At 57.3% G+C, this 24,417-nt stretch overlaps 1 protein-coding gene across 1 annotated transcript; it reads left to right on the forward strand.

The window, feature by feature from the left end:
* Window positions 1-8,026: 8,026 nt before the first annotated feature.
* On the forward strand, window positions 8,027-22,617 carry VEGFA (vascular endothelial growth factor A; the record flags this gene model as incomplete). The annotated part of the gene is made up of 8 exons (XM_072732824.1): window positions 8,027-8,986; window positions 12,050-12,098; window positions 15,363-15,559; window positions 16,308-16,384; window positions 16,711-16,740; window positions 18,647-18,718; window positions 19,874-20,005; window positions 22,250-22,617. Coding segments are annotated over 8 exons (1,539 nt in total), but the record flags the coding sequence as incomplete, so codon positions are not given.
* Between the last annotated feature and the right edge of the window lie 1,800 nt (window positions 22,618-24,417).

Below are 24,417 nucleotides of genomic sequence, written 5' to 3' on the forward strand. Positions count from 1 at the left end.
GACCACCTTTGCCCCAGCTCATCCCCCACTGCCCAGCCTGCTGCCCCCACAGAGAATGCGGGTTAGGGAGTAGTGGGGGTTCTGATGAAGCTGAGGCTTTAGACAGCTGAGGAACACTCAGCCAACAGGACCGTCCAAGAAGCTCCCTGGGACCATGGGGACAGGCAGGAAGGATGGAGAGAGGGATGGAGATATCCAAAGAAAGAGAGAGAAGGAGAAAAGGAGAATGTTCTGATTCCTTATAACTGTCTGTGATCTGGGCCCTTGGGGTTGGGATTCCAGCCCAGGACTGGGGCTGGCCGTGTCTGCTATTTTTTTCACCAGTGGAAGGAACCCATGAACGGTGAGGTCCCTGCCATGTTGGATGGACTCTATTTATGTATGGAGAGGTGGGGAGTCCTGGCCTGGTCTTCCTAGGAATGGAGGAGACATGGAGGCATGTATGTAGACCAGACAGGCCTCATTCTCAGGTGGGAGCTATACATTCCAGCCTAGAGTTGAGAGCAGACTGGGGCAGGGCAGACATTCAGCTGGTGCGCCCCAGCAAGGCCACCTCATTGGTAAATAGCTACTGTTCTAGCACCTGGTCTCCCCTACCTCCACAGCTCTGTGTGCCTCTCTGGCCACCCTGGTCCCTTCCTGGGTCCCCTGGACCTCCCCACAGTCCAGAACCTGTGGGGTTTATGCATGGTGTGGCCTCTACCCCCAGCTCTGTGTGAACTCGTGCCTGAGCCATAATGGATGTTCAATATTTTGGTCACCACTTTCAGTTGGGCAGTGGGGACTAGTCCCCATGGAGTCGAGCAGGGGGCCAGGTCCTGGGACTTGGGGAAGCTGGTGGCAGACATGACAGCCCAGAATGTGCCCTACCTCCCTCTCCTGATGCCTCCAGCTATGTTTTGGAAGGACTGAGTGGGCTGACATCTAGGGAGCTATAGGTAGAACCATATCTCCAGGGGACCTCCGGGGGCCATGGTTCACACCAGCTGTGCCCTCTGCCCATGGGCTGCCTGGAATGAGGGAATGCTGAGCCCCTCCACATGGGAAGGAAAAGCAAACTGCAAAGTCTTGGATGCAGCAGCCGACCTGCTTCAGATGCACAGGACACCTAGTGCCAGCACCCCTCTCTAGCACTGCCTCACATCCCGGTTGGCCAGTTGACTCTTGGGGGGCAGATGCCCTATTTCCTCCCAAGGTGCCTGGCTCAGTGCTGAGCCCAATTAAGAGATTATGTGGCCCTTGGAGAAACAGAAAGGGCACCAAGCTGTGAGTCAAGAGATCTGAGTTGAGGTCTTGCCTCTAGATAGCATATGGCTTCGGACAACCCTGGACCTCATTCTGCTCATCTGGCCGGTGAAGGGATTTCCAAACTTCTTTAGTCATGGAGCCTTTTCATCAAAGGAAATCTCAAATGAAACTCTGATAAGTAAGGCAGATAAAATGTGTGCTGTGCCTGCCCATTCCTACAGCCTCCCCTCACCTGCCCTGCCTCTTGGGACCTCCCTAGGCTCCCAGGAACCCGGTCTGATGTTCTCCTGACATGGATACCTCTTCACTAATTGCTTCACTAATTTTCTTGAGGATATTAGGCCAGGCTGCTCCTGAAGCGGAGGGGAGGTGTCCCCCACTCCCTGCACTTCTAGGTCTGGGAAGGCAGGCAGGATGGTGGGCCTGACCAATCATTAACTAACTTAATCTCTGTGAACTGTCCTGGGGGGCCTGGGTCATGGGCCAAGCTCTTGGCTCAGGCCCTGGGGGTCCCTGGGGGAGGAGGGTAGAGACCCTCTTGCTAATAGGCAAGGGCACTTTGGGTACCTGCCTCTTTTTTTTCCCCCCTAGGATTTCCCTGAAGGAAAACATGAGTCTAACCTATTTCCCTAATCCTTTCTGTTTGACTTGAGCCAGATGCTTGTGAGTTTATATTCTCTGAGAGTTTGCTCACTCATGGGGGGGTTGGAACAGAGAAAGAGGAGGGAGTAACATGTATCTGACACTCTAGACCAGGAGCTTCACCTGTATTGATAGTCTCCATTTATCTTCTCACAACCCTGGGCGATAAAGCACCACAACTCCCATTTTACAGATGAGGAAACTGAGGCTCAAGCAGATAATATGATTTGTCCAAAGTCTCTTGGCCGGGACATGGAGACTCCAAGATAGAGTTCAGCCTGCCGGGCTTTTTCTATCACATACCTCGGGGGTGGAGGGATGGGGCAGGGTAGCTGGTGGGGGCTTTTCACAGTATGGATTCACCAAGCCAGTATCTTTTCAAAAAAGACAGAGGTTCTGGTCTCCCAGGTGAGAGAGGAAGCTGTCTGACCTGCTGGGATTTGAGGGGTTCCCCGAAACCAGCTCTCCCCTCCACCACTTGGCACCATGCCCTAGATTTCACCCATCTTTGAATTAGGCATTGTCTTCTCCAGGGGCCTTTCAAAATACGAAGACCCCTGGAAGATGTGACAGCTTATATCAATGATCTCAGCTGGAGTGTTTGATGGGGTGTTACAAAGTCTTAAAGCTTAGGGAGTGTAACCTCGGGCTCTTACCTAGGAGGATCCTGAGGTCCAGAAAGGGGAGTGACTTGGCCAAGGTGACATGGCATGCAGCAGACTTGACCGCCGCTCCCCTCTGCTGTTTCCTGGTTTTCACACGTCTGTGACACACAGATGGAGACCTCAGGGCACCTGTTGGGGGATAGGGAAGGAACAAAGCTTTGTGCCCCGCCCCAGCTGAGTGGCCCTGCCCTGGTCACAGGCTGGTGTCCTCTGCCCTCTCTCTCTCGCTCCTGGGCAAACAACAGCGCTGCTCACTGTTGCAAGCTGGGCCTATCTCTAGTGTCTGCTTGTTTGTTTAATTCTCCAGCAGAGACATGCTGTCCCAGAGGGCGGGGGAAACCAGTGCTGGGGCTCACCCCCCGGAGGGAGCAGCATTGTCCCTCTGGGCTTCAGCTGGAGATGTTTCTGAAGAAGCCCTAATCCCCCCCTGGCTTCCAAGTCTCTATCACCCTCAGAGGAGTACTGGGAGAACTGTGTGAGCCAATCAGAATCCTCCAGATCTCACTTCCCTGGCCTGTTCTTTATCCCTGTCCACTCCTCTCTCTATCCTCAAGTGTCACCTCCTCCAGGAAGCCCTCCTCTACTCCCAGCAATTGTATGGCTTCCTCAGAGTTCCAATTTTCAGTTTGCTCTTTGGCTCCTCCAGACCAGAAACCCCGTCCACATCATGGCAGCCCCAGGGCCCAGCCAAAACAGAGCTTACTGGCTGAGTTTGATACTTGCTTATGGGATGAATGTCCTCTGCTATCTCCTGCAGAAAGCCCTTCCTGTGGCCCATCGCAGCCAGTCTGACTGCTTGCCTTGGTATTTTCACAGCACCTTGGGCTTCTCTTAGGGTCACTTTCCTACCTTGCTTTCCAGTGTAGCTGTGCGCATAACAGTCTGTGTGCGGCAATGCTCCAAGGCAGGCATTTTCACTCCTGCCTTACAGAAGAGGAGAACTGCGGGTCAGAGAGGTTGAGTAACTGGCCTGAGCTCACTCAGCAAAAGAGTGGCAGCCAGGAGTGCCACTTGTATCCACTGGAGCCAAAGCCCCTGTACTTTCCAGTGCCCTCCTTCAGGGTCCCTGTATCTCCTATAATATCAGTACAGCACCTGATGCCTGGTAGGTCCCGGGAAAGATCTACAGTTGGAAGGAGGCTCAGCTCCCAGGCAGGCCCAGGTCTGAAGGGAGAATACAGCTTTAGGACCTTAGCTGCCACCTTGTGCTACCACTCTTCCCAGAGGAGGGCCTCCCTCCAAGACTGGGTGGGGGAGTGTGAACAGGGGCAGCAGTGGGCAGGATAGGGGTCAGACTTTGAGGGGTAGCAAGGACTGGGGTGTCAAGGAGTGAACACGTCTAGAGCTGTCAGGGAGAAGCAATCCAGGGAGACAGACTGGCATTAGGGGATTAAACTGAGCTCTGTAAAGGACAGGCAGAGACTTGGCTGATAGGGCCTAGGGACAGTATGTGCAGCTGTGCTCCCCCAGTGATCCTGCCCTGCCCCTCTGCCTCTTCTCCTGCTTGCTTGCCATCCCTCTTCCCTCTGCTTTTCCTGACTGGCTTCTCTGGGAGAGGCATCCTCTGCTCCAGTCTCATTACCAATCAGCATCATTGCCTATCATCACCCCAAGTCGAACCTCCAGATCCAGATGGGAACGTGAAGCTGGCACGAGAAAAAGAGGCCTTCCTTCCTTACTTTTGCTTTGTTTTTCCACGGCTTCGTTGCAAAGACCTAGTGGTAGAGAAGACCTAGTGGTGGAGAGAGGAGGGAGGGAGAGACGCCAGCGGGAGGTCGGAGGGGTTGGCCTGGGAGACAGAGACAGAGAGGGAGCGATTGACCCTTAGCCAGAGACAGTGAATTGAGAGGAACCAACCCAGTTCTCCCCCCTTCGATTCAACAGGTTTGTATTCCTGCTTTTCCAGTGGATCAGATCTGTGTCCGGCTAGGTGCCTGGGAGTCAGGGGATGGCATGAGGGAGGAGACATTTCTTCCATCGCAGCGAAACCACCTGGAGAAATGCTTAGCCAACACAGCAAGAGTAAGCAACTCTCTCCTCACCTTTTTTTCTCCACTTCGGAGGGGCTTTGTCCCTTCATCCATGGGTTTGGAGGTTAACTGCCCACACCCACACAGGCAAGAGCTTCCCTGAACATCAGAGTGACAGGACGTTAGGACAAAGTACAACTATTGTGTCCTAGGCCTGATCACTACTTCCTTTGTCTTGGGCCACTGCTGGCTCCTGGCTACATTTCATGCTCTTCTCTCCACTCTCCCCCCCAAGGCTCTCCCCACTTCCCCCTCCCCTGGAACACCTTCCCCTTCCTCCTTGGCTCCTTCTGAACTGCTTCAGAGCTATAGGCTGAGGCTGCCCTGGTCCGGAGCCCTCTGAATGGGGCCAAGGATGCCCTTGGAGGGGACCCAGCAGGACCTCTGTCTGAGCTGCTGTCTGCTCCATGCCCCGCCCTCCATGTTGCTAGGAGACCTTGGGTCCTTCCTTGCACTTGGGATTCTTTGGGGGTTCAGTTTGTTCTGACACTCCCTGCCCTGCAGCAGACCTGTGGAGGGAGGATGGTGGAATTGAGTCTGGTGGAGGGGAGTAAGTGTGTGGGAGGAGACAGTGCTAAAGAGACTTGATGTGGGCTTATGATTGTTGATTAGTGGTTCTGACTTCCCTTTTTTTAAGACCTAGGTATGTTCGGCTCTCAGTTTGATGGTAATGGGGGCATTGGCCGGGGGTTGTACATCAGGATAGTGTGTTGTTGGCAAAGCTGGTGACACCACCCTGGGGGTAACATGCAGAGTCAACCCTGTTCTGAGTCACCAAACTTGTCTCTGAAATGAAGGGTGGGGGTGGGAGACTCCTCCCCACCCTAGTGAAGGTGGTCCAAAGCCCCTCACGCAAGGAAGCAATTCTGCTCCTTCATTTCCTTGGTTCTCTGGGCCAAGTGCACAGAGGGAGACTCAAATAGGTAGCTGCAACACACCTTACTTAATACTACCATGGGGGATGTTTGGCTCAGGTTGGGGAAAGCCCTCGGTGGTTGTGACCATTGACGACCACCCATCTTTGGAACTTCAGGATCTTTAACTAAGACACCCTCTTCTGGCCTCTTTCAGGGCCAGGAAAGGCAGGGTTGAGGAGGGATGCAGCGCAGGGTGGAAGAGCAAGCCCCTTCTCATGTTGCTGGGAGCCTCGGTCCTGGGCTCTCTTTGCCCCAGGGCAGGGATGAGGGAGGGGAGCTCTGCCAAAGCACCAACATCTTGCGCTCTGGCGGTGCTAGACGCGGACCAGGTTGGAAGGAGGAAGTTTAATGGCTTTCCTTCCGTATCCCATACAGCAGTTTGGAGCATGGAGCCTAGGTAAGGAGGCTGGCCCCAGAGGGGCCCTGAGCCAGCAAACAAATGTTTACTAAATGGAAAAAGACCTTGTCACTGTCACTGTGGAGCTTGCCAGGTGATGCAGGCAGGACGGGAGGCATGAATGATGGAAAGGGTAAGATGGGTTGGGGTTGGGCAGCCCCTCTGCTCATAGGGCCCTCAGGACACCAGTCCTATGGAATTGGCTATAAAAGAGGTAACCCAGCACCCTCTGCAAACCGCAGTGCCATGCGCCAAGGCAAGGGGTGAGCTGAGTAACCTCCCTGGGTCGTCTGGGTCCATTTGGGGAAAGTTGCTGCGCTTGTGGCCCAGGCACTCACAGAGGCTACATCAGCCCTGGGCCAGGCCCTGGCCAGATCTGGATGAAAAATGAGACTGGTTTGGTCCCTCTCTCCCCTCAGGTATCAGAGCCCCCTCCTTGTTCTCTGGGGGAACCTGGGAGCTGCTGGGTCAAAGCCCAACCAGGAATTTTTCTAGGCTGGTTCCTATATGCCAGGGTGGGGTAGGGGGCCTTGGGGAGCACTCAGGGAAGAGCAGGGCAGTTGGGGAGAGGGGGCTTTGAAGGGAGTGGTGGTGGGGGGTTGCTGGAGGAAAGAGGAGAGAGGTTGCCAGCCAAGAAGAAGTAGGCAAGGGATCCTGTGGGGGCTGGGGGTCCTGAGAAGAAACCCCAACTCTGTACAGAAGATGAGCTGAGAGCCTGGGCTGGGGCCGATAGAAGCCTTGGCCCCCAGCCTGGTGGGAGCTCCGGGCAGCTGGCCTACAGACGTTCCTCAGTGTTGGTAAGTAGGTTTGAATCATCACTCAGGCCCTGGCCTCCATCCGCCCCCACCAGCCCCCTGGCCTCAGTTCCCTGGCAACATCTGGGGTGGGGGGGAGAGCAGGAACAAGGGCTTCTGTCTGCCCGGCTGCCTCTCCCTTTGGGCTCTGCCAGACTCCACAGTGCATACGTGGGCTCCAACAGGTCCTCTTCCCTCTGGGCCACTGACTAACCCCAGAACCACACGGCTTCCCATTTTCAGCCCTACAAACCTGGTGCCAAATAATTTTCCCCAAGGAAGCTTTCCTGGACACTTCCCAAAGGACCCCAGTCACCCCAGTCCGTTGGCTGTAGCTCACTCTGATGTCAGCAGGCCAGATGAGGTCTCCAGATGGGCACAGTGTCCGCACGGATACATCACGCCTCCTGCACCCAGCATCGGGCTCTCTGCACTTGGGTCCATTGAGTCCCTAACACGCCACTGTTTGGGGGGTCAGGAATTCCCGCGACGAGGGGGTGAGGGGGTAGCCTCCCTCTCCCCTCCTGCCGAAGCCCATTCCCTCCGGAGCCAGAGCTGGGGTGTGCAGGCAGCAGTCACTAGGGGGCGCTCGGCCACCACAAGGTTGCTGGGTGAACTTGGGAGAGCCGCGTCTGCGTGAGAGCGAGGACGCGTGTGTCAGTGTGAGTGTGTGTGTAGGGGGGCGGGCTGAGAGTGCTGGAGTGGGGAGAAGGCCAGGGGTCACGCCAGGATTCCAACAGGTCTGTACGTCCTTCTTCCCAGCCGTCCCCGTCCGACTCCTTGCCCGCCCGGCCCCCCCCTCCGATACTCCCAGTAAGGAAGGGATAGCTCCGAGCCCTGTCCGCACATAACCTCACTCTCCTGCTCCCTTCCCCCAAGACCGCGCGGGCGTGTATGTGTCTGGGCGGGGGGGGGGGGGGGGCGGATGGGCAATTTTCAGGCTGCGAACCGGGGAGGGGGTCGAGGTCCCCTTCGCTCGGGAGGGAGGGCAGGCTTCGCTACACGTCCCAGGGGAAGGCCCGAGGGGCGCGCGGGGCAGTTGGAGGAGAGGCTGCAGCCTGGGCCTGTCCCCGCCCCCAGGGCGTGCCAAGGGCGGGTCCGGGCGGGGCCTGCCTTGGTTTTAAGCGGCCGCTAGTGGTAGGAGCGCAGAGGCTTGGGGCAGCCGGGCTGCGAGGAGGCCGCGGCGCGGGGGGCGAGTGGAGCCGGCGGCAGCGGCGCTGGGTCGGGAGGCGCAGGGCTTGGCGGACGAACCGGCGGGGTCACCGGCCAGGGGTCTCCGCACTGGAATCTGAATTCATTTATCCAGGGTTTACCCTCCTCCTTTTTTTCTTAAGCAATTTTAAAATCCACATTCTTTCCCGTTTTAATTTATTTTTTGCTTCCCACTCCCCGCTTAAATCGGGCCGACCGTTTGGGGGAGATTGCTCCTTTACTTCCCCAAATCACTTCGGATTTTGGAAACCAGCAGAGAGAAGAAAGAGGTAGCAAGAGCTCCAGAGAGAAGTCGAGGAAGAGAGAGAGAGAGAGAGAGGGGGAGAGAGAGAGAGAGACGGGGTCAGAGAGCGCGCGGGCGAGCGAGCAACGGCAGGACAGGGGCAAAGTGAGTGACCTGCTTTTGGGGGTGACCGCCAGAGCGCGGCGTGAGCCCTCCCCCTCGGGACCCCGCACCGGACCAGCCGCGCTGACGGACAGACCGACAGACACCGCCCCCCGCCCCAGCGCCCACCTCCTCCCCGGCCGGCGGCCGAGGGTGGACGCGGCGGCGAGCCGCGGGCAGGAGCCGGAGCCCGAGCCCGCGCCTGGAGGCGGGGTGGAGGGGGTCGGGGCTCGCGGCGTTGCAGTGAAACTTTTCGTCCAACTTCTGGGCTGTTCTCGCTCCGGAGGAGCCGTGGTCCGCGCCGGGGCAGCAGAGCCGAGCGGAACCGGGAGAAGTGCGAGCCCGGGCCGGGAGGAGCCGCAGCCGGAGGAGGGGGAGGAGGAAGAAGAGAAGGAAGAGGAGAGGGGGCCGCGGTGGCGACTCGGCGCTCGGAAGCCGGGCTCATGGACGGGTGAGGCGGCTGTGTGCGCAGACAGTGCTCCAGCCGCGCGCGCGCCCCAGGCCCTGGCCCGGGCCTCGGCTCCGGGAGGAAGAGGAGCCCGCCTGGGCGCCGAGGAGAGCGGGCCGCCCCGCAGCCCGAGCGGGAGAGGGAGCGCGAGCCGCGCCGGCTCCGGCCGGGCCTCCGAAACCATGAACTTTCTGCTCTCCTGGGTGCATTGGAGCCTCGCCTTGCTGCTCTACCTCCACCATGCCAAGGTAAGCGGCCGTGCCCACCAGGCGTCGCGGGCCGCTGCGAGCGCCTCTCCCGGCTGGGGACGTGCGTGCGAGCGCGCGCGTGGGGGCTCCGAACCCCACGCGGGTCCTTGCGCACCGGGCGCGCGGCTGCCCCCTCGATCCTCGTCCGCGTAGGGGGAGGGGGCGCGCGCTAGGTGGGAGGGCACCGGGTAGACTCTCACCGCCCACGCGGGCCCTGCCCACCCACTGGAGTCACCGCACGTACGAGCTGGGCCGACCGGCGGAGGGCGGGAGCCGGAGGAGGAGGCCGAGGGGGCTGGGCTTGCGCTGCCGCGGGCGGCCGAAGTTTGCTCCCGGCCGCTGGTCCCCGACGAACTGGAAGCCCGGGCAGCGGGGGCGGGAGCCGGAGCCGGAGCCCAGTGGGCAGGGGGGTGCCCGGACCTTGGACCGAGGGAGGGCAGAGAGCGTGGAGGGGGCAGGGCGCGGGCCAGAGAGGGGGGTGCTGTCACTGCCGCTCGACCTCTTAGGCCCTCGCCACGAGTTTGAGAAAAGTTTCGGGGTGGATCGCCGAGGGGACCCCCGCTCTCCGCCGGCCACCTGCGCGGAGGCACCCCCGCCCGTCCCCGCTCGCGTCCCGCTCGGTGCCCGCCCTCCCCCGCCCGGCCGGGCGCGCGCGGCGCGGAGCCGATTACATCAGCCCGGGCCTGGCCGGCCGCGTGTTCCCGGAGCCTCGGCGGCCCCGAGCGGGGAGCCCCCGGGCGGCCAGCGGCGCCCCTCCCCCCGCGGGCCCTCCGCGGGAAGGTGACCTCTCGAGGTATCCCTAGCCGGAGGTCTCGGAGGACCACCCCGCACCGCTCCCCGCGTCCCCAGCCCCTAGCCCCTTCCTGGGCGAGGGCGGGCTTCTTGACGCCCCTTCCCCACTTCCTCCCCACCGCGGAGAGAAGCCCCTGCCACCCTTCTGTTCTTCTTCCCTCCCCTCTGCCGAGAAGAGCCGTGTAACCCCTCTCCGACCCCAGAGGCCAGGGAAAGGATGATCGCTGTCAGAGGTCAGGGTGCAGGGGCCCACTCGGGTGCTTTGTCAGACTACCTAAAGTCCCGACTTGGTGACAGTCTGCTGTGCTCCCCTCCCCCACACTTCCGAGCCCTGCTTTAGCCTTTATGGGGGGTGGGCTAAGGGAGGATTCAAGAGCCTCCTCAGGCCACTTTACACTTTTTGGGGAAATGGCTTAAAATTTGCCGTGGCATGGGCATTGTGGGACTAGCTTCCTCCCCCCCTACCCCCACTTTAGGAAGGAGCTCCTGCCAGCCTTGCAAACACTTTGTCCTGGTGAAATGGGGTGCTGGAGCAGGAGCAGGTGGTTTTCTGGAACTCCAAAACTTGCCCACCCAACTTGCTTTTCAGAGCCACTAAGGGGTCCTTCCTGCTCTTCCCTTATGCCTTCCCTCAGCCACGGAGTCCCCCCTTGAAGAGAGGTAGAAGGGAAATGGGCCAGGGTCCCTGCTGCCACTCTGAGTGCCTCAGACCCTGGCACAAAGGCCTTGGCTCCCGGCCTCCAAGGGGAGGGGGGGGGGAGGGAGGGAGGGAGGAGTGGCCGCCTGGCCACAGTGTGACCTTCAGAGGCCCCCAGAGAAGGGCACCTGGCCCCTCCCTGCCCTGAACAGCCTCTCCCAGTGCCCCCTGGCCTTGGAGGGGTTTATATTTCTGTCCCCTTTCCTCGTTGGGGCCCAGGAGGAGTGGAGGGCATAGGGAGAATTTTGGCATTAGGCAGCCAAGGGGTATCCTGGAGATGAGCCTAAGGTGGAGGGCCTAAGGTGGAGACCCCCGGGGGGTCCCCGAGGGAGCCACAGCGGGAGGCTGCCCAGCTGGGATCCTGGAAACTGTTATCTGACCTTGGCCCTAAGGGGCAAGGCTGGGGGATCCGGCATGTATTGGGGGTGTGTGGGAAGGAGACAGACAGACTTTGTCAGTGGGGTCTGCACTTCCGTGGGCTGGTGTACAGTTCTGCTGCCCAGGATCTGCCCCCAATGAGGGGCAGGTGGGGTGGGCAGCTGGTAAGAACCGAAGGCCCTCTGGAAGGCCTGGGAGAAGCTGTTGCCTGCTAGGAGCTGTCAGGTCCACATGGTTGGGCATGTTGACCTTCATAGCTTCTGGGGAGGGGAGAAATGATCTGGTGGGGGTGGGGAAGGATAGGAGGGAGAGGGGAGGCCTCAGGCCTGGGTAGTGCAGGGGGCCCCCTAGGGGCTAGGCAGTGCTAAGGCATAAAGGCTTTCCTGGTTGAATTTGCGGAAAGTGCCCAGCTCCCTGAGAGGGGCCTGGGATCCCCGCAGTCTGGGGCCGGTGAAGAAACTAGGGAACAGGGAAGGAGCTCAGTGAGGCTCAGGGCTTTGGAGATACATTCGGGCTCCTGGGAGGTCTGCGTGCTGGAAGACAAGGGGTTCTCGCCTCCCAGAGGGTTTTCTCCCTGGTTTTACCTTCTAGGCAACCTGTGGGTTTGCTGAATATACCTGAGGATATTTGCTGAGTATTCCGGAGGCCAGAGGAGTTTGGGTGGGGGAGGGTGGTTGGTGTCCTTCGGTCCTCCGCACCCCCCTCGTTCCCTAGCACCAGCTCACCCTGATATTTGTCATGTCAGCAGGAGAAGGTCACCATGTTGTTCTTCTCGCCCCCTGTCCTTCCTTCCTGCCCCAGTCCAAATCTGTCCTCCTATGTGACCTTACTACTTACCCGTGGCTTTGGACCAGGGAGTCAGGGGAGCTGAGAAAATTCACTTAACTCAGCAATGGGCTGGTGAGGGGTGGGGAGGAAACTGTGGGGAAGGGGTGGGCACCTGGACAGCACAGCCTTCTAGTATTTTCTTCCTGTGTTTTCGGTTCTCCAACCCCCAACATCTGGTCATTCTTTCTCTTCCTTCACAACTGGAGCAGCACAGGGGTGGTGGGCACTGCGCTCTCTGCTGTGGGGAGCTGGGCAGGTGCCTTGTTCCACTCAGAAGTCTTGGAGAAGCCACAGGCTGCTGGTCAGTGGGTGGTTGGGCCTCTGCACCCCTGCTCATGCCCATACCTTGCTCTTTGTTTTGTCCTCAGTGGTCCCAGGCTGCACCTATGGCAGGAGGAGAGCACAAACCCCACGAAGGTGAGTCCCTGTAGCTCTGGGATAGGTACCCTGTCTCCCCAGGGGATGGGTGGGGAGGCCTGATTCCTTTCTTTCAGGTCTGTGGGGGTAGGGGGTGGGGGAGGAAGGGTACCGGAATGGAAATCAAGAATGGAAGAGGGGAGCACCATGAGAGTAACCCTTCATTCTGGAGGACTCTCTTTCCTACTCAGGCCTCTGCTAGAATTAAAACTTGTTGCCTTTTCCTTCTGCTCTTTCCAGTAAAATTTTAGTTGGAGAGGGAGCCATGAGCACAGGCCAGGAAGACAGTATTCAAAGATCCCAGGTGTCGAGGGAGGTGTCTCTTGTCCCATCTGCCCCCAGGGGAGGATGGATATTCTGTGTCACATCCAGCCCAGCTCTGTCGTACCTGTGGGGTCTGTGTGGAGGGGGCCGTGACCCTTGCCTGTTCAGCACACTGGCTGTACATGAGCTGGAGGTGCAGAGGGCCCAACCTCCTGAGACCCTCCCCTCTCCCCACAGTATGTACTCCTTTAGGAGGTAGGAGAGAAGGCCCTGCAGGCTCCCTCTGCCCTCTGGGTGGGATAGGTTTGGGTGCTATGAACTTCCCTTCTGGACCAGCAAAGCTGTAGCTCCCAGGTGCCCTGCCCCCTGCCCAACTAAGAGTCCACCTGCCTTTTGTGGTTTGGAGTAGGGATCCTCCCATTTCTCTAGGGAAGCCCCGGCTACCCACCCACCCACCCACCCAACTGAATTTGACCTCTGCTCCAAAGTAGGGGAGGAGTGCCCGATGCCACTCCCCTAGCTCCCCACCTTTGAGGAGGCAAGGGCCTGGTCTTCCCTCCAGGCCAGTTTTCCAGACCCAAACCCAATGTGGCCCAGGGTAGTGACCAAGGGCAGTGTTTACACTCCCTGGGCCAGTGGTGATGCCCAGCCGGTTCTGCTTCCCTACGCCCTAGAGCCCTTTCCTTGGCCCCAGGGCCTGGCTTCCCAGCCACTCCACAGCCTGTGCCACCCATAGGCTCCTGGATCCCAGGATATGATCAGCCCACATCAGCCTCCTGGTGGTCTCTGTGGTCTGGGAGAGGCAAGACAAATGTTTTTTGTTTGCTGGGGAAGGATTGTCTTCAAGAAATAAGGAAAAGCAAAAAAGCTTGCTGTGGTAGATGCATGTCCATGGCCTGAGCAAAAGCAGGCCAGCTTTCCTTGGAGGCAGTGGCTGGGGTACGAAGGGTATAGGAGAAGTTGTCCCCTCACCTTCCTTCCTATGGCCTTGGGAATTCCAGGCAGCTTTTCAAGGGAATTCCTAGTCTGTGTCTTTTTACCCTTAGCTACCAACTGCCACGGCCTAGGCCAGACCTCTCTGCTTTCCTGTCCTGGCCTGGGCCTTGTGCCTCCGAAGCCTGGGCCACCTCTGTCCCCAGCCATGACAAAATGTCAGGTCAAGAATTCTTGATTAGTCATCTTTGATATAGACTTGGCTTGAAAAAGGGCTTCTTCATCATTTGTACTCTTTTTGACAGAGCTTTACCGTAACCCTTTTGACGGTGGAGGAGAATTCTGTGCCTGTTGTCTGCATAGGGGACGTAGACCTCAGGCAAGGCCAGGGGACTGGCTTGGGAGCTGCCCCCTGCTCTCCTTGCTGTTTTCACACCTATGGCCTTCCCCTCCCTTGCCCTCAGCTCCCCAAATTCTCCTCAACCCACCGATTGTATACATGCCCACTCCCCCCAGGATCGTCTTCCTTCACCCTCTGGAGGGAAGAGGAGACTCAGCTACAGTTTCTGGGGAGAGGTAGGCTAGGGGGTTGCACTTCAGATGCCTCGGTGAGGTTCCAAACTTTGTGTTGCCTTGGCTGAGAAAGAGCGCTTATTCTCGGGGGGCCGGAAACAGAGACAAAACCCCAAATTTCGGTCTCAGTTTCAGTAGCGATCTTTAGAGATCCACCCAACCCACTACTACAGATGTGCAGTGTGAGGCCAGAGAGGGAGGGACTGGCCCAAGGTCACACCAAGTCATGGCCAGGGTCTGGACCTCTTCATGGGCTGGATGCTGCTGCTTTCTGCTATGTGGAGGAAAAGCATTTCAGGGAGAGGATTACTATGTGGTAGTGGTTGTGTGTGTGTGTGTGTGTGTGTGTGTGTGTGTGTGTGCACGCGCACACGTGCTTGTGTGCACCCTGGAGTGGGACAGGCTGGGCCATAATTTAGAGTCATCACCCCAGGTCCTGAGTGCCTCTTCCCAGGAGCCCCGCCTCTGTGGCCTAGAATTACCCCTTCATGCTCCAGTGCACCCCGGGCTCCACGGCCAGCCTGGGAAGCTGTCTTTACCCTGCCCTCCCTCCAGATCAGCTTCTAGAAATGCTCCGTGGCTGCAGTGGCAGCACCGTTTTTTCCATGATGCAAGCAGTTTGCCCTCTTGGGCGGGGTTATCGGTGGCTGGCAGGGCCTGCATAGTGTGCCCACCCACTGCCACCTGCTGATGCCAGGCAGGCCCAGCCCCTGTGCTGGTGTTCACCGTCTCCCCAGCCCGTGTCTGGGGAGGGGTCTGGCAGGTGGCGACGTGTCCCCCCCACCCCCACCATGCTTCCACATGATTTGCCTTGGGAAGGCTTTGATGTCAGGACCGATTTTAACTGTACCACTTAGTGGAAGTGCAGCCTTGGGGCAAATTCCTCAGCCTCTCTGAACCTCCAGTTCCCCCTTTGTAAAATGAGGTTCCTACTGGAATGTCATAGTGTCATGTGGGGAGAACTATTGGCGACAAAAACTGTGGACTCCTGTACACAATGCCCAGCAGATACTAAGTCCTCATTAAATTGTTGTTGGTATAGTGGATGGTATGGCAGAGGTTGTAGGGAAACAGGGAGTAGGTTTGCCAAGCGGGCTCTTCTTCCTTTCATGGGAAACTCAGACCACCCCCCAGCAAGGGTACTGATACCTGAATTGTCCTCTGGCCTCAAGGTTGACCTGGAGGTTGGCTCAGCTGTCATGACAATGCAGGGGGATCAGATGTGACTGACCATCTCCCCCAGAACCTGACAGCCTCATGTGATCTTTGGAATAAAACCAGACCTTCATCAGTGCCGGTAGTGGAAAGCTTAGGGAAGGCTGTCAACCACAGCTGGAGGGACTTGAGCTAGAGTTTTGGAAGGACTGACTGGCCCAGTAGTGGGTACCTCTCCCAGGGAACCCCGAGTGGTTGCCCTACAAAGCTGGGTGGAGAGAGGGGCTGGCCATCTCTCACGTGACCTGCTGGCCTCATGTCTCACCCTGTCCCATGCAGTGGTGAAGTTTATGGACGTCTACCAGCGCAGCTACTGCCGTCCCATTGAGACCCTGGTGGACATCTTCCAGGAGTACCCCGACGAGATCGAGTACATCTTCAAGCCATCCTGCGTGCCCCTGATGCGGTGTGGGGGCTGCTGTAATGATGAGGGCCTAGAGTGCGTGCCCACTGAGGAGTTCAACATCACCATGCAGGTGGGCATCTGTGGGGAGAGGGGGTGGGAGCGGGCTGAGATGTGGGGAAACAGGTGGTCCCCAGCCCTTTCCTGGGCAACTCTTCAGAGAAGGAACCAGGCTTGCCTTTGCTCAGCTCCTGCCCCGGAGTCAGTCAGGGGGAGGCATGAGGAGTCTTGCCCTCTTGGGAGAAAAAGATGCCTGCATTTCCTGATCTGGGGTTCCCCACAAGTCCCTACTGCCACAGTCCCCTCTGTGACCTTTCCCCCTGGGCTCAGAAGGAGCTGACACCTGTGACAGGAGCCCCTCTCTTCTTCTCTTGGAAGAGGAGGGCCCTTACTCTTAGGGGCTCTGTTTAAAAGCCAGTCATTTGGTGCTGCCCAGTGACGGGACCCATCTCAGCCAGGGTAGGGTGGGAGGGAGCTCTGACACCCTAGGGAAGATGGCTCTTGGGTAGCTGCTAGGGGTCAGGGGAAGGCCTAAAGGGGATAAAAGGAGGGGAGGGATGGGGACTGGCAAGAACCCAGGACCTGAATTCCCAGCCTGGCCAACCCGTGCAGAAGAGCAGGGGCTCCTTGAGGTCAGCAGGGTTGGGAGTTGGGGTGGGCCTGAGGCTCTTTCTGGGAGAGCCCCTGGTCCCTTCTGCTTCTACCACCCTCCCCTGCTCAGTAGAACCCCTGGGTGCTGAGTGGCAAGAGCCACAGGGTGTCCCATCTGGGTATGGCTGGCTGGGTCACTAACCTCTGTGATCTGCTTCCTTTCCCTCTAGATTATGCGGATCAAACCTCATCAAGGCCAGCACATAGGGGAGATGAGTTTCCTGCAGCATAGCAAATGTGAATGCAGGTGAGGATGGTGTCACGGATTCATTGGTTCAGCAGAGCGGCGGGAGGGTTAAGCATGCCCCACTTGTTAGCCATTTCTGCCTTCCGTCTGCCTTCCAGCTGACTTTGGGCATTTTAATTTCCTGCACCGTGCCTCAGTTTCTACATCTGTCATATGGGCACAATAGTAGTACATATCTCATAGCACTGCTGGAGGGGTTAAATGATTTATGTTACATTAAGGGGACTGAAACTGCATTGATAAGTCATAAATAGTATGGTGCTACTCCTGTTAGCATCGCCATCTGAACCTCTTTCTGTTTTGTTCTTTTTCTCTACCTGCTGCAGACCAAAGAAAGATAGAGCAAGGCAAGAAAAGTAAGTGGCCATGACTTTAGCTCCTCTCCCTCTCCTTGGCCAGTTATCTTGGTTTGGGGCTCTTGGCTTCCTCTGTCAGGGGGTCTGATGGCTTCATTGGGTGGGGGAATTGGCCTCATGAAGAACTGGTGGTGGTAGTAGTGGGATGGAGCAAACTCAAGGATTATGGCTCTTGAATTAGGGGCAAAACCCAGCCTGGAGCCCGGAGCTTCCTTTGGAAGAGACGATGCATTCCAGGTCTCCAGGTCATTCCTGTCCAGGACTTGCAGTTTTAGTGTGCCAGAGGGGGTGGGGGGCAGGTGGCTCCCTGGCTTGGTCTAGTCTCCCGTCACCCACAGCAGGGAGAGGGTGAGGGTGGCAGAGAGGCCAGCTTTTGCGTGTCAGAGGAAACGGCCTCTTGTGGTGGTTGCTGTGGTGGTGCAAATTGGACTCGGGACTGGCTGAGGTGTTTTCTTGATGATACCCTCCTGCAGGGGTGAGGCAGGCCCAAGCCACTCAGCCCTCCTGGCCAGGGAGGAAGGAGTTGACTGTTGGTCCTTTTCTGAGGCTTCTAGTTGCTTAGTGTGGCCGGTTGGGTCAGAATGGGGTACCGTCTGGGGGCAGTGAGCCTTCAGGACCTGGTGAGCAGCTGGCCGGGGTAGGGGTGTGTGTGGGACAAGCCTGCAGGGAAAGAGAATGAGAGAGAGCACCTGTGTCCTTTCCTCCCCCTCACCATCCTGTCTGTTCCCAGAGCTCTGGGGGACAGAGAAGCCCTAACCCCTTGCCTCTTCCCTAAGTCCCCAGCTTCCAAGATTGCTATGGCTCCCAGAGAAGTGATTTGGGACAGTAGGCTCAAAGAGAGAGAGAGAGAGAGAGAGAGAGAGAGAGAGAGAGAGTGCACATGCGCAGGGGCACAGACCTTTCTCCCTCCAGTGCTTTCTCCTAGAGAGAGAGCAGACTTGCCCCTCTCACTCCCTCCCCTCTTATTTCTTCCCCTGTGGCACACATTCTGGGCATCCTCTGGCCTGGCAGGTGTGGAGAGTGCTGGTTCCCTGGAGGAGAACAGGCTTCAGCCTGCCCCCCCTTGCCTGTTTCCCAAATGCCTGCTTTGCCCACAGGGAGAGTGGGGGGCTCGCCTGGGCTCGGAAGAGAGTCTGGTGAGATGGTGTAGCAGGCTTTGACAGGCTGGGGAGAGAACTCCCTGCCAAGTGACGCCCAGGCCCCTCCTCCCGTGCCTCCCTAACTCCCACCCCACCCTACCGCCTGCCTGGGGCTCTGAGGACACCCATCTCCACCTCTCAGCCCAGGTTATGGCCAGGCAGGCTGACGCCTTTCATGTGCCGCCCCTGGTTCTGTGCCAGCCCCCAGTGTAGCTGCTCTCCCACCCCGGGATTGGCAGAGGCAGGAGCCCGGGAGGGACCCCTTTGCTACTATACTTGGAAATGAAGGTGGAAGGTGCCCGATGCACAGCCTGGATGCCCTCCCACCCCCTGCCCCGCTCCCACCCCCATTTAGTCAGGTCTCTCCAAACTCTGGCCTGCCTTTTACAGCCCCCGGCCTTCAGGGTCAGACTTTTACAGGGTTGCTGGCCAAAGAGCCTGCCGACAGGGCTTTACCCCCTGCCTGGGACCGGGAGCTGCTGCAAGCACCCCGAGCAGGCCTTTGGGTCCTGTGTCCCCCGCTCACCCTCTGCTCCCCAGCCAAAGCGTTGTCAGTGGCTGGGTGGGCTACCCCAGGGTGGCCGAAGGGAGAAGAGGGAGCCGTTGAGCGCCTGCTGCCCCGGCCTGCGCATTTTCCTTGAGTCCGCCAGCCTCCTGATGCCTCGTTGCAGGGAGTGTGCCCTGAACCCTATCCTCCTCACTGCTTCTTGTCCTTTCCCCTTCCCCCTTGCTCTCTCTTTGTCTGTCTCTGTTTTTTTATTTTCCAGAAAATCAATTCGAGGAAAGGGGAAGGGGCAAAAAAGAAAGCGCAAGAAATCCCGGTATAAACCCTGGAGCGTGTACGTGGTGCCTCCGCTGTTTCATTGCCTGGAGCCTCCCTGGCCCCCAGTCAGACTCCCACCGGCGGGACCCCCTAACCCTCCCCCCCTCTGCCCCCCCCCCCCCCCCCCCCCCCCCCGGCTCTTCTGGCTCTCCCCACCGCCCCAGTGTCTCTCTCTCACTCTCACTCCACTAATTGGCACCAGTGGCTAGATTTGGTGATGGCGTGGCTGGTCCAGGGTCGGGTGGGGTGGGTGGACAGAGTGGACCTGGAGGATTCGGGGTGGGGACTCCGGCTTGGCTGGGCACCGCCTTTCTCTCACCTACTGGGCACTGGTGGCGGGCCCATTTGGCGCGGGTGCCGGGCACTGGTGCCTGCTCGCCCGACTGGTTTCCACTGCTCTGGGCTTTTGCACTTGTCTGGAAGCAGAGGGTGGTGGGGAGGGCAGACGTGGCGTGAGGAAAGGGCGCGAAGGATGCGAGGCAGTGTGTTGTCAGCGGAAGGAGGAGAGATTGGGTGGGGTCAGGCACCGTATGGCAGTCCCTCCTCGTGGCCCTGGGGCCTCTGGAGGGGAGCCTGCTACTCTGGTTCAATCCCCGGCCCCCACATAAACCTCCCCTGAGGTCTGGAGGCTCTTCCTCTGGGTTGGAGGCCGTGCTGGGCATTCTGGTCACTAGTGGCCTGGCTGTGGACACCACCTTTGGGCTTGGCTGGCCGTGATGCCCTACTTCAGTCTGTCCCTGGTGGTGGGGCCTGGGCGCGAGCCCTTGCCCGTGGGGAAGGTGGCCCTGATTGCCATCCCAGCAGGTGAAGGAGAGTCTGGGTGTGCTCTCTCTGGGGTGATAGCTGTTGGGGCCCTGTGGCCCAAGACTTGTTCTTGTTCCCACGGGACAGCTCTCCCCCTTCCAGTGGTCCTCTCCTTGCACTCTGCCCCTGTGTCTGCCTCTTCCTGCAGGCAGGCTTCCTAGCCAGTGCTGCCTCTTCCTGCCGCGCGCTCTGTCTTCCGCTGCAGCACTTGGATCCTTCCAGGGCATGGAAGGGTAGGGGGAGCAGCCAACGAGCTGGGGGGGGTGCAGCTGCGGACTGTTAGGGGGTGTTGCATGTTTTTTTTTTTTTTTTTCTCTCTCTCTGCTGACGCTCTAGCTTAGATGTCTTTCCTTTTGCCTTTTTGCAGTCCCTGTGGGCCTTGCTCAGAGCGGAGAAAGCATTTGTTTGTACAAGATCCGCAGACGTGTAAATGTTCCTGCAAAAACACAGACTCGCGTTGCAAGGCGAGGCAGCTTGAGTTAAACGAACGTACTTGCAGGTTGGTTCCCAGAGGGCGAGCGAGTCAGAGAGGGGCTTCACACAGAGATGGGGAGAGAGAGAGAGAAAGAGAGAGAGAGAGAACGAGCTCTTGTGCACGCGCATCCAAGAGGGGCCAGCTGCTTGCTCGGCTTCTAGCTACCTGCCTGGTGATTGATGGCTGCCTTCTCTGCTCGCGAGGCCCCTGCGGTGGGCGGCAGGCGCTGGCCTGGCCTGGCGGGGCCTGTTCAGAGGTTGCCCTGGTTGCCTGAGGGGGTAGACTGGTGTGGCTTCATGTGATGGTGTGGACGCAGGCTGAGTGTTGTGTCCTGTGGTCCCGCGGTGTCCTGTGGTGGCTGTTGGTCCTGACGTTGTTATTACTACCTTGCTACTAATATCGAGGGCCCTTCTCGGTGTGGGGGGTGCTGCCGTCTATAAAGCTTGAACACCCTTGGGGGCCTGGCCACCACCCTCTGAAGTCTGCACCGCTTGGGGTTCTCTTCCCCTCAGGGTCTCTCATGGGGGCAGGGGGTGTGTCCCTCTTAGGCTGGGGTCCCCCAGGGCCTGGGCTCCTGCTGTTGGTTTAGGGCGAGTAGGAGATTTAACATTTGGGGACACTAGATACTTTTAATACTCCAGTACCCATGGTGACAACCCCAGACGGCCCACATAATTCCAAATGCCTCCAGGATGGACGGGTCGGGGGGGCATGCCCTCTTTCCTGACATTAGATTGCGAACTCCTCCAGCAGAGCCTGGCTTTTATTCACCCGTGTGACCCTCCAGGCATCTGTACCTCTGTCCTTTGACCACAGCGAGGCCTCAGAAAGTGTCGAGTATGTAAGTGAATACATGACTGAGGTCAGGGGATGAGGTCAGGAGCACAGAGCCGTGACAGGTTGGCTGGCAATCTTTTGATGCCTCGAATGGTGTTTATACCCGCCTGGCCTTTGCTCAAAGGCTGGAAGCCCTCTGGGCCAGCCTGTTTCAGCCAGGGAGGGGGGCTTATATGGGGATTCTCAGGCAGGATCAGGGTGCCCCCAGCTAGTCCGGATGCTCCATTAACAAAGTCCTTGGAATGTGGCTGCCTTCCCCACCCCCATGATCCTGTGCCTCTTGATGTTCAAGGGATACCGGGGACCCGGCCCTGGGGTGTTGGCGCGGGCTTCTGTCTGTCTTGGTGGTACGTGCAGATAGGAAGTGTATGTGAATGCTGGGCTTGGGCTCTGCCTAACACTAGGGCCCAGTGAGGGGTCTCCAAGTGTCCTGGGGGCTTCGGGGAAGGTCAAGGATTTATCATTCTGGGATTTCTGTGGTGATTATTTTGCAGAGAGACTGGGACGGGGTGTGTGAAGTGACCTTGGGGCTTCTAGAAGTTACCCCAACCTCCAGAAACCGCCCCCCGTATGGAGGAGTTTCAATACCCCAAATTGGGGGCTTAGGATCCCCATTTCCAGGCTCTCAGAAGGGCAGGGCCTGCTCTGACCTCTCACAGTAGAGAAGGTAAAAGGCCATCAGTCCCAGGGGCTGGGGCATGACAAGACAGTTACTGGAGTCCCCTCTGCTCCAAGAGGAGCAGCACAGTGAGTGATCGCCTCTCCCCACCGCAAATGACACAGCACATGTAAGAGGCAGCCTGGTACCCGGGGCCAGCCACTGCCAGCCTGTTGGAGAAAGACGAGGCCCTAGCCAGGGCCTGGAGGGAGGGCATGGTGACGGGAGACGTGTCCCTCAGCACCTTGCTGCCTTCCACTCCCTGCCCCGGGAGCAGCCCCTCCCTTTCAGCCAGCCAGAGCCCTGGGTCAGGGTGCTTTCCCCACTCTCTTCCCCATGCCTGTCCCACAGGCAGAGCTGAAGCATGCCTTTCTGCTGGGGCTCTTGCCTAACTAACTCGGCTCAACTCTGGTCACCATCAGCTCTTAAGTGTCAAGGTCTTTAGTACGTGTTCATTTGTCGCCTATGATGACATGTCCCCACGTCCTCATCTTGTCTCAACTAGATTGTAAGCTCTAAATGGCAGTGGGAACCCTGAATGCAGCTCCTGCTCTGGCGTCTTAATCAACCCATCCCCCCATCCCTGCTGCCACCCATGGGCAGGGGCCGGCTCTCCCCTCACATTGGGCTTCTTGAGGCAGAGCCATGCTTTTGCTGTCATCTCTGCAGCAGGGATTCACAGCAGGGACTCGGGCCCCCAAGATGGGGAGGCTACCTGCCTCACCGCTGTGTCCCCGTGCCTGGCCCTAACCCCTGGCCTCTGATTCCCACAGATGTGACAAGCCCAGGCGGTGAGCCGGGCTGGAAGAAGGAGCCTCCCTCAGGGTTTCGGGAACCAGACCTCTCACCAGGAAAGCCTGATTCAGAATGACCGCTACAGAAACCACGCCGCCGCCACCACCACCACACCACCATCACCAGAACAATCCTTAATCCAGAAACCTGAAATGAAGGAAGAGGAGACTCTGCGCAGAGCACTTTGGGTCCGGAGGGCGCAACTCCGGCAGAAGCATTCCCGGGCAGGTGACCAAGCACGGTCCCTCTTGGAATCGGATCGCCATTGTATTTTTCTTGCTGCTAAATCACCGAGCCCGGAAGATTAGAGAGTTTTATTTCTGGGATTCCTGTAGACACACCCACCCACATACATACTTTTATATATATATATAAAATATATATATAAAAATAAATATATATATTTTATATATACATAAAATATATATATTCTTTTTTTTTTAAATTAACATTGCTAATGTTATTGGTGTCTTCACTGGATATATTTGACTGCTGTGGACTTAAGTTGGGAGGAGGCTGTCCCCACCCAGATCCCAACAGGGAAGAGGATGGGAGGGGAGACTCTGGCATGATCTTTTGGTCCCTCGTAGGAAGGCCAGGGTCCCCTTCCCTGCCCAGGAACGTGCTTGGCCAGGGCACGGGGGCAAATTTGGCCTGCTTTTGGGGACACTGACAAACCCAGCCCTGGCCCCAAGCCTCTACCCCGAGTCAAATGGACAGACGACAGGTACAGGGACGAGGACACTGGCTCTGACTAGGAGTTCGGGGAGCCTCAGGACACTGCTGTACTTTGAGGATCCTCTCCACATGCTGCACGGGCATCTTGCCCCCAGGGGCACTGCCTGGAAGATTCAGGAGACTGGGCAGCCTTCACCTACTCTTCACTTGCTCCTGACAAGCCCAGGGTGCCGCCAACAGAGGTCTTGGCGAAAAGAAGAGAGACATTGGTGGAGGAAGGGCCGCCTGGTGGCAACTTGTCCTCCGAGGGAAGGGCCCCCTGCCTTGGCCATCTCCCAGCTCTCCTTCCCTGGTGCAGCCCAGGAGGGCCTGACGTCCTCAGACCATTGAAACCACTAGTTCTGTCCCCCCAGGAGACCTGGCTGCGTGTGTGTGAGTGGTTCACCCTCCTCTGTCCCCAGACCCGACCCTTCCCGCGGCACAGAGAGACAGGGCAGGATCCACGTGCCCACCATGGAGGCAGAGAAAGTGTTTTATATACGATAATTATTTAATATCCCTTTTTAATTAGAAATTAAAACAGTTAATTTAATTAAAGAGTAGGGTTTTTTTCAGTATTCTTGGTTAATATTTAATTTCAACTATTTATGAGATGTATCTCTCTATTGCTCTCTCTTGCGCTCTTATATGTACCGGTCTTTGTGTTTAAGATTCATGTTTCCAATCTCTCTCTCCCTGATCGGTGACAGTCACTAGCTTGTCCTGAGCAGATATTTAATTTTGCTAACACTCAGCTCTGCCCTCCCCTTGCCCCCGGCTCCCCACCACACATTCCTTTGAAATAAGGTTTCAATATACATCTACAGACTATATATATATTTGGCAACTTGCGTTTGTGTGTATATATATATATATATATATATATATGTTTATGTATATATGTGATTCTGATAAAATAGACATTGCTATTCTGTTTTTTATATGTAAAAACAAAACAAGAAAAAATAGAGAATTCTACATACTAAATCTCTCTCCTTTTTTAATTTTAATATTTGTTATCATTTATTTATTGGTGCTACTGTTTATCCGTAATAATTGTGGGGGAAAAAGATATTAACATCACATCTTTGTCTCTAGTACAGTTTTTCGAGATATTCCGTAGTACATATTTATTTTTAAACAACAACAAAGAAATACAGATATATCTTAAAAAAAAAAAAAGCATTTTGTATTAAAGAATTTAATTCTGATCTCAAAGCTCCTCCTGGTTTCTCCTTCTCCATTGGGTCTTTGTTCCAGACTCCCTCCTGCTGCCCCCTTTCCTTCCTCCCTTTGGGGAAAAATGGCATATTTCTTAGGTCCGGGAAAGGAGTCCCAGGTATGTAGGCAATGGAGCAGCCCACCTTATGTGTTGGGGCCCACAGTGCTCCAGTTCTGGCTGAACTGATCCTGGGGGACCCCATCTACC

Source organism: Vulpes vulpes, chromosome 1 (genome assembly GCF_048418805.1).
Source record: "Vulpes vulpes isolate BD-2025 chromosome 1, VulVul3, whole genome shotgun sequence".
Lineage (NCBI taxonomy): Eukaryota > Metazoa > Chordata > Mammalia > Carnivora > Canidae > Vulpes > Vulpes vulpes.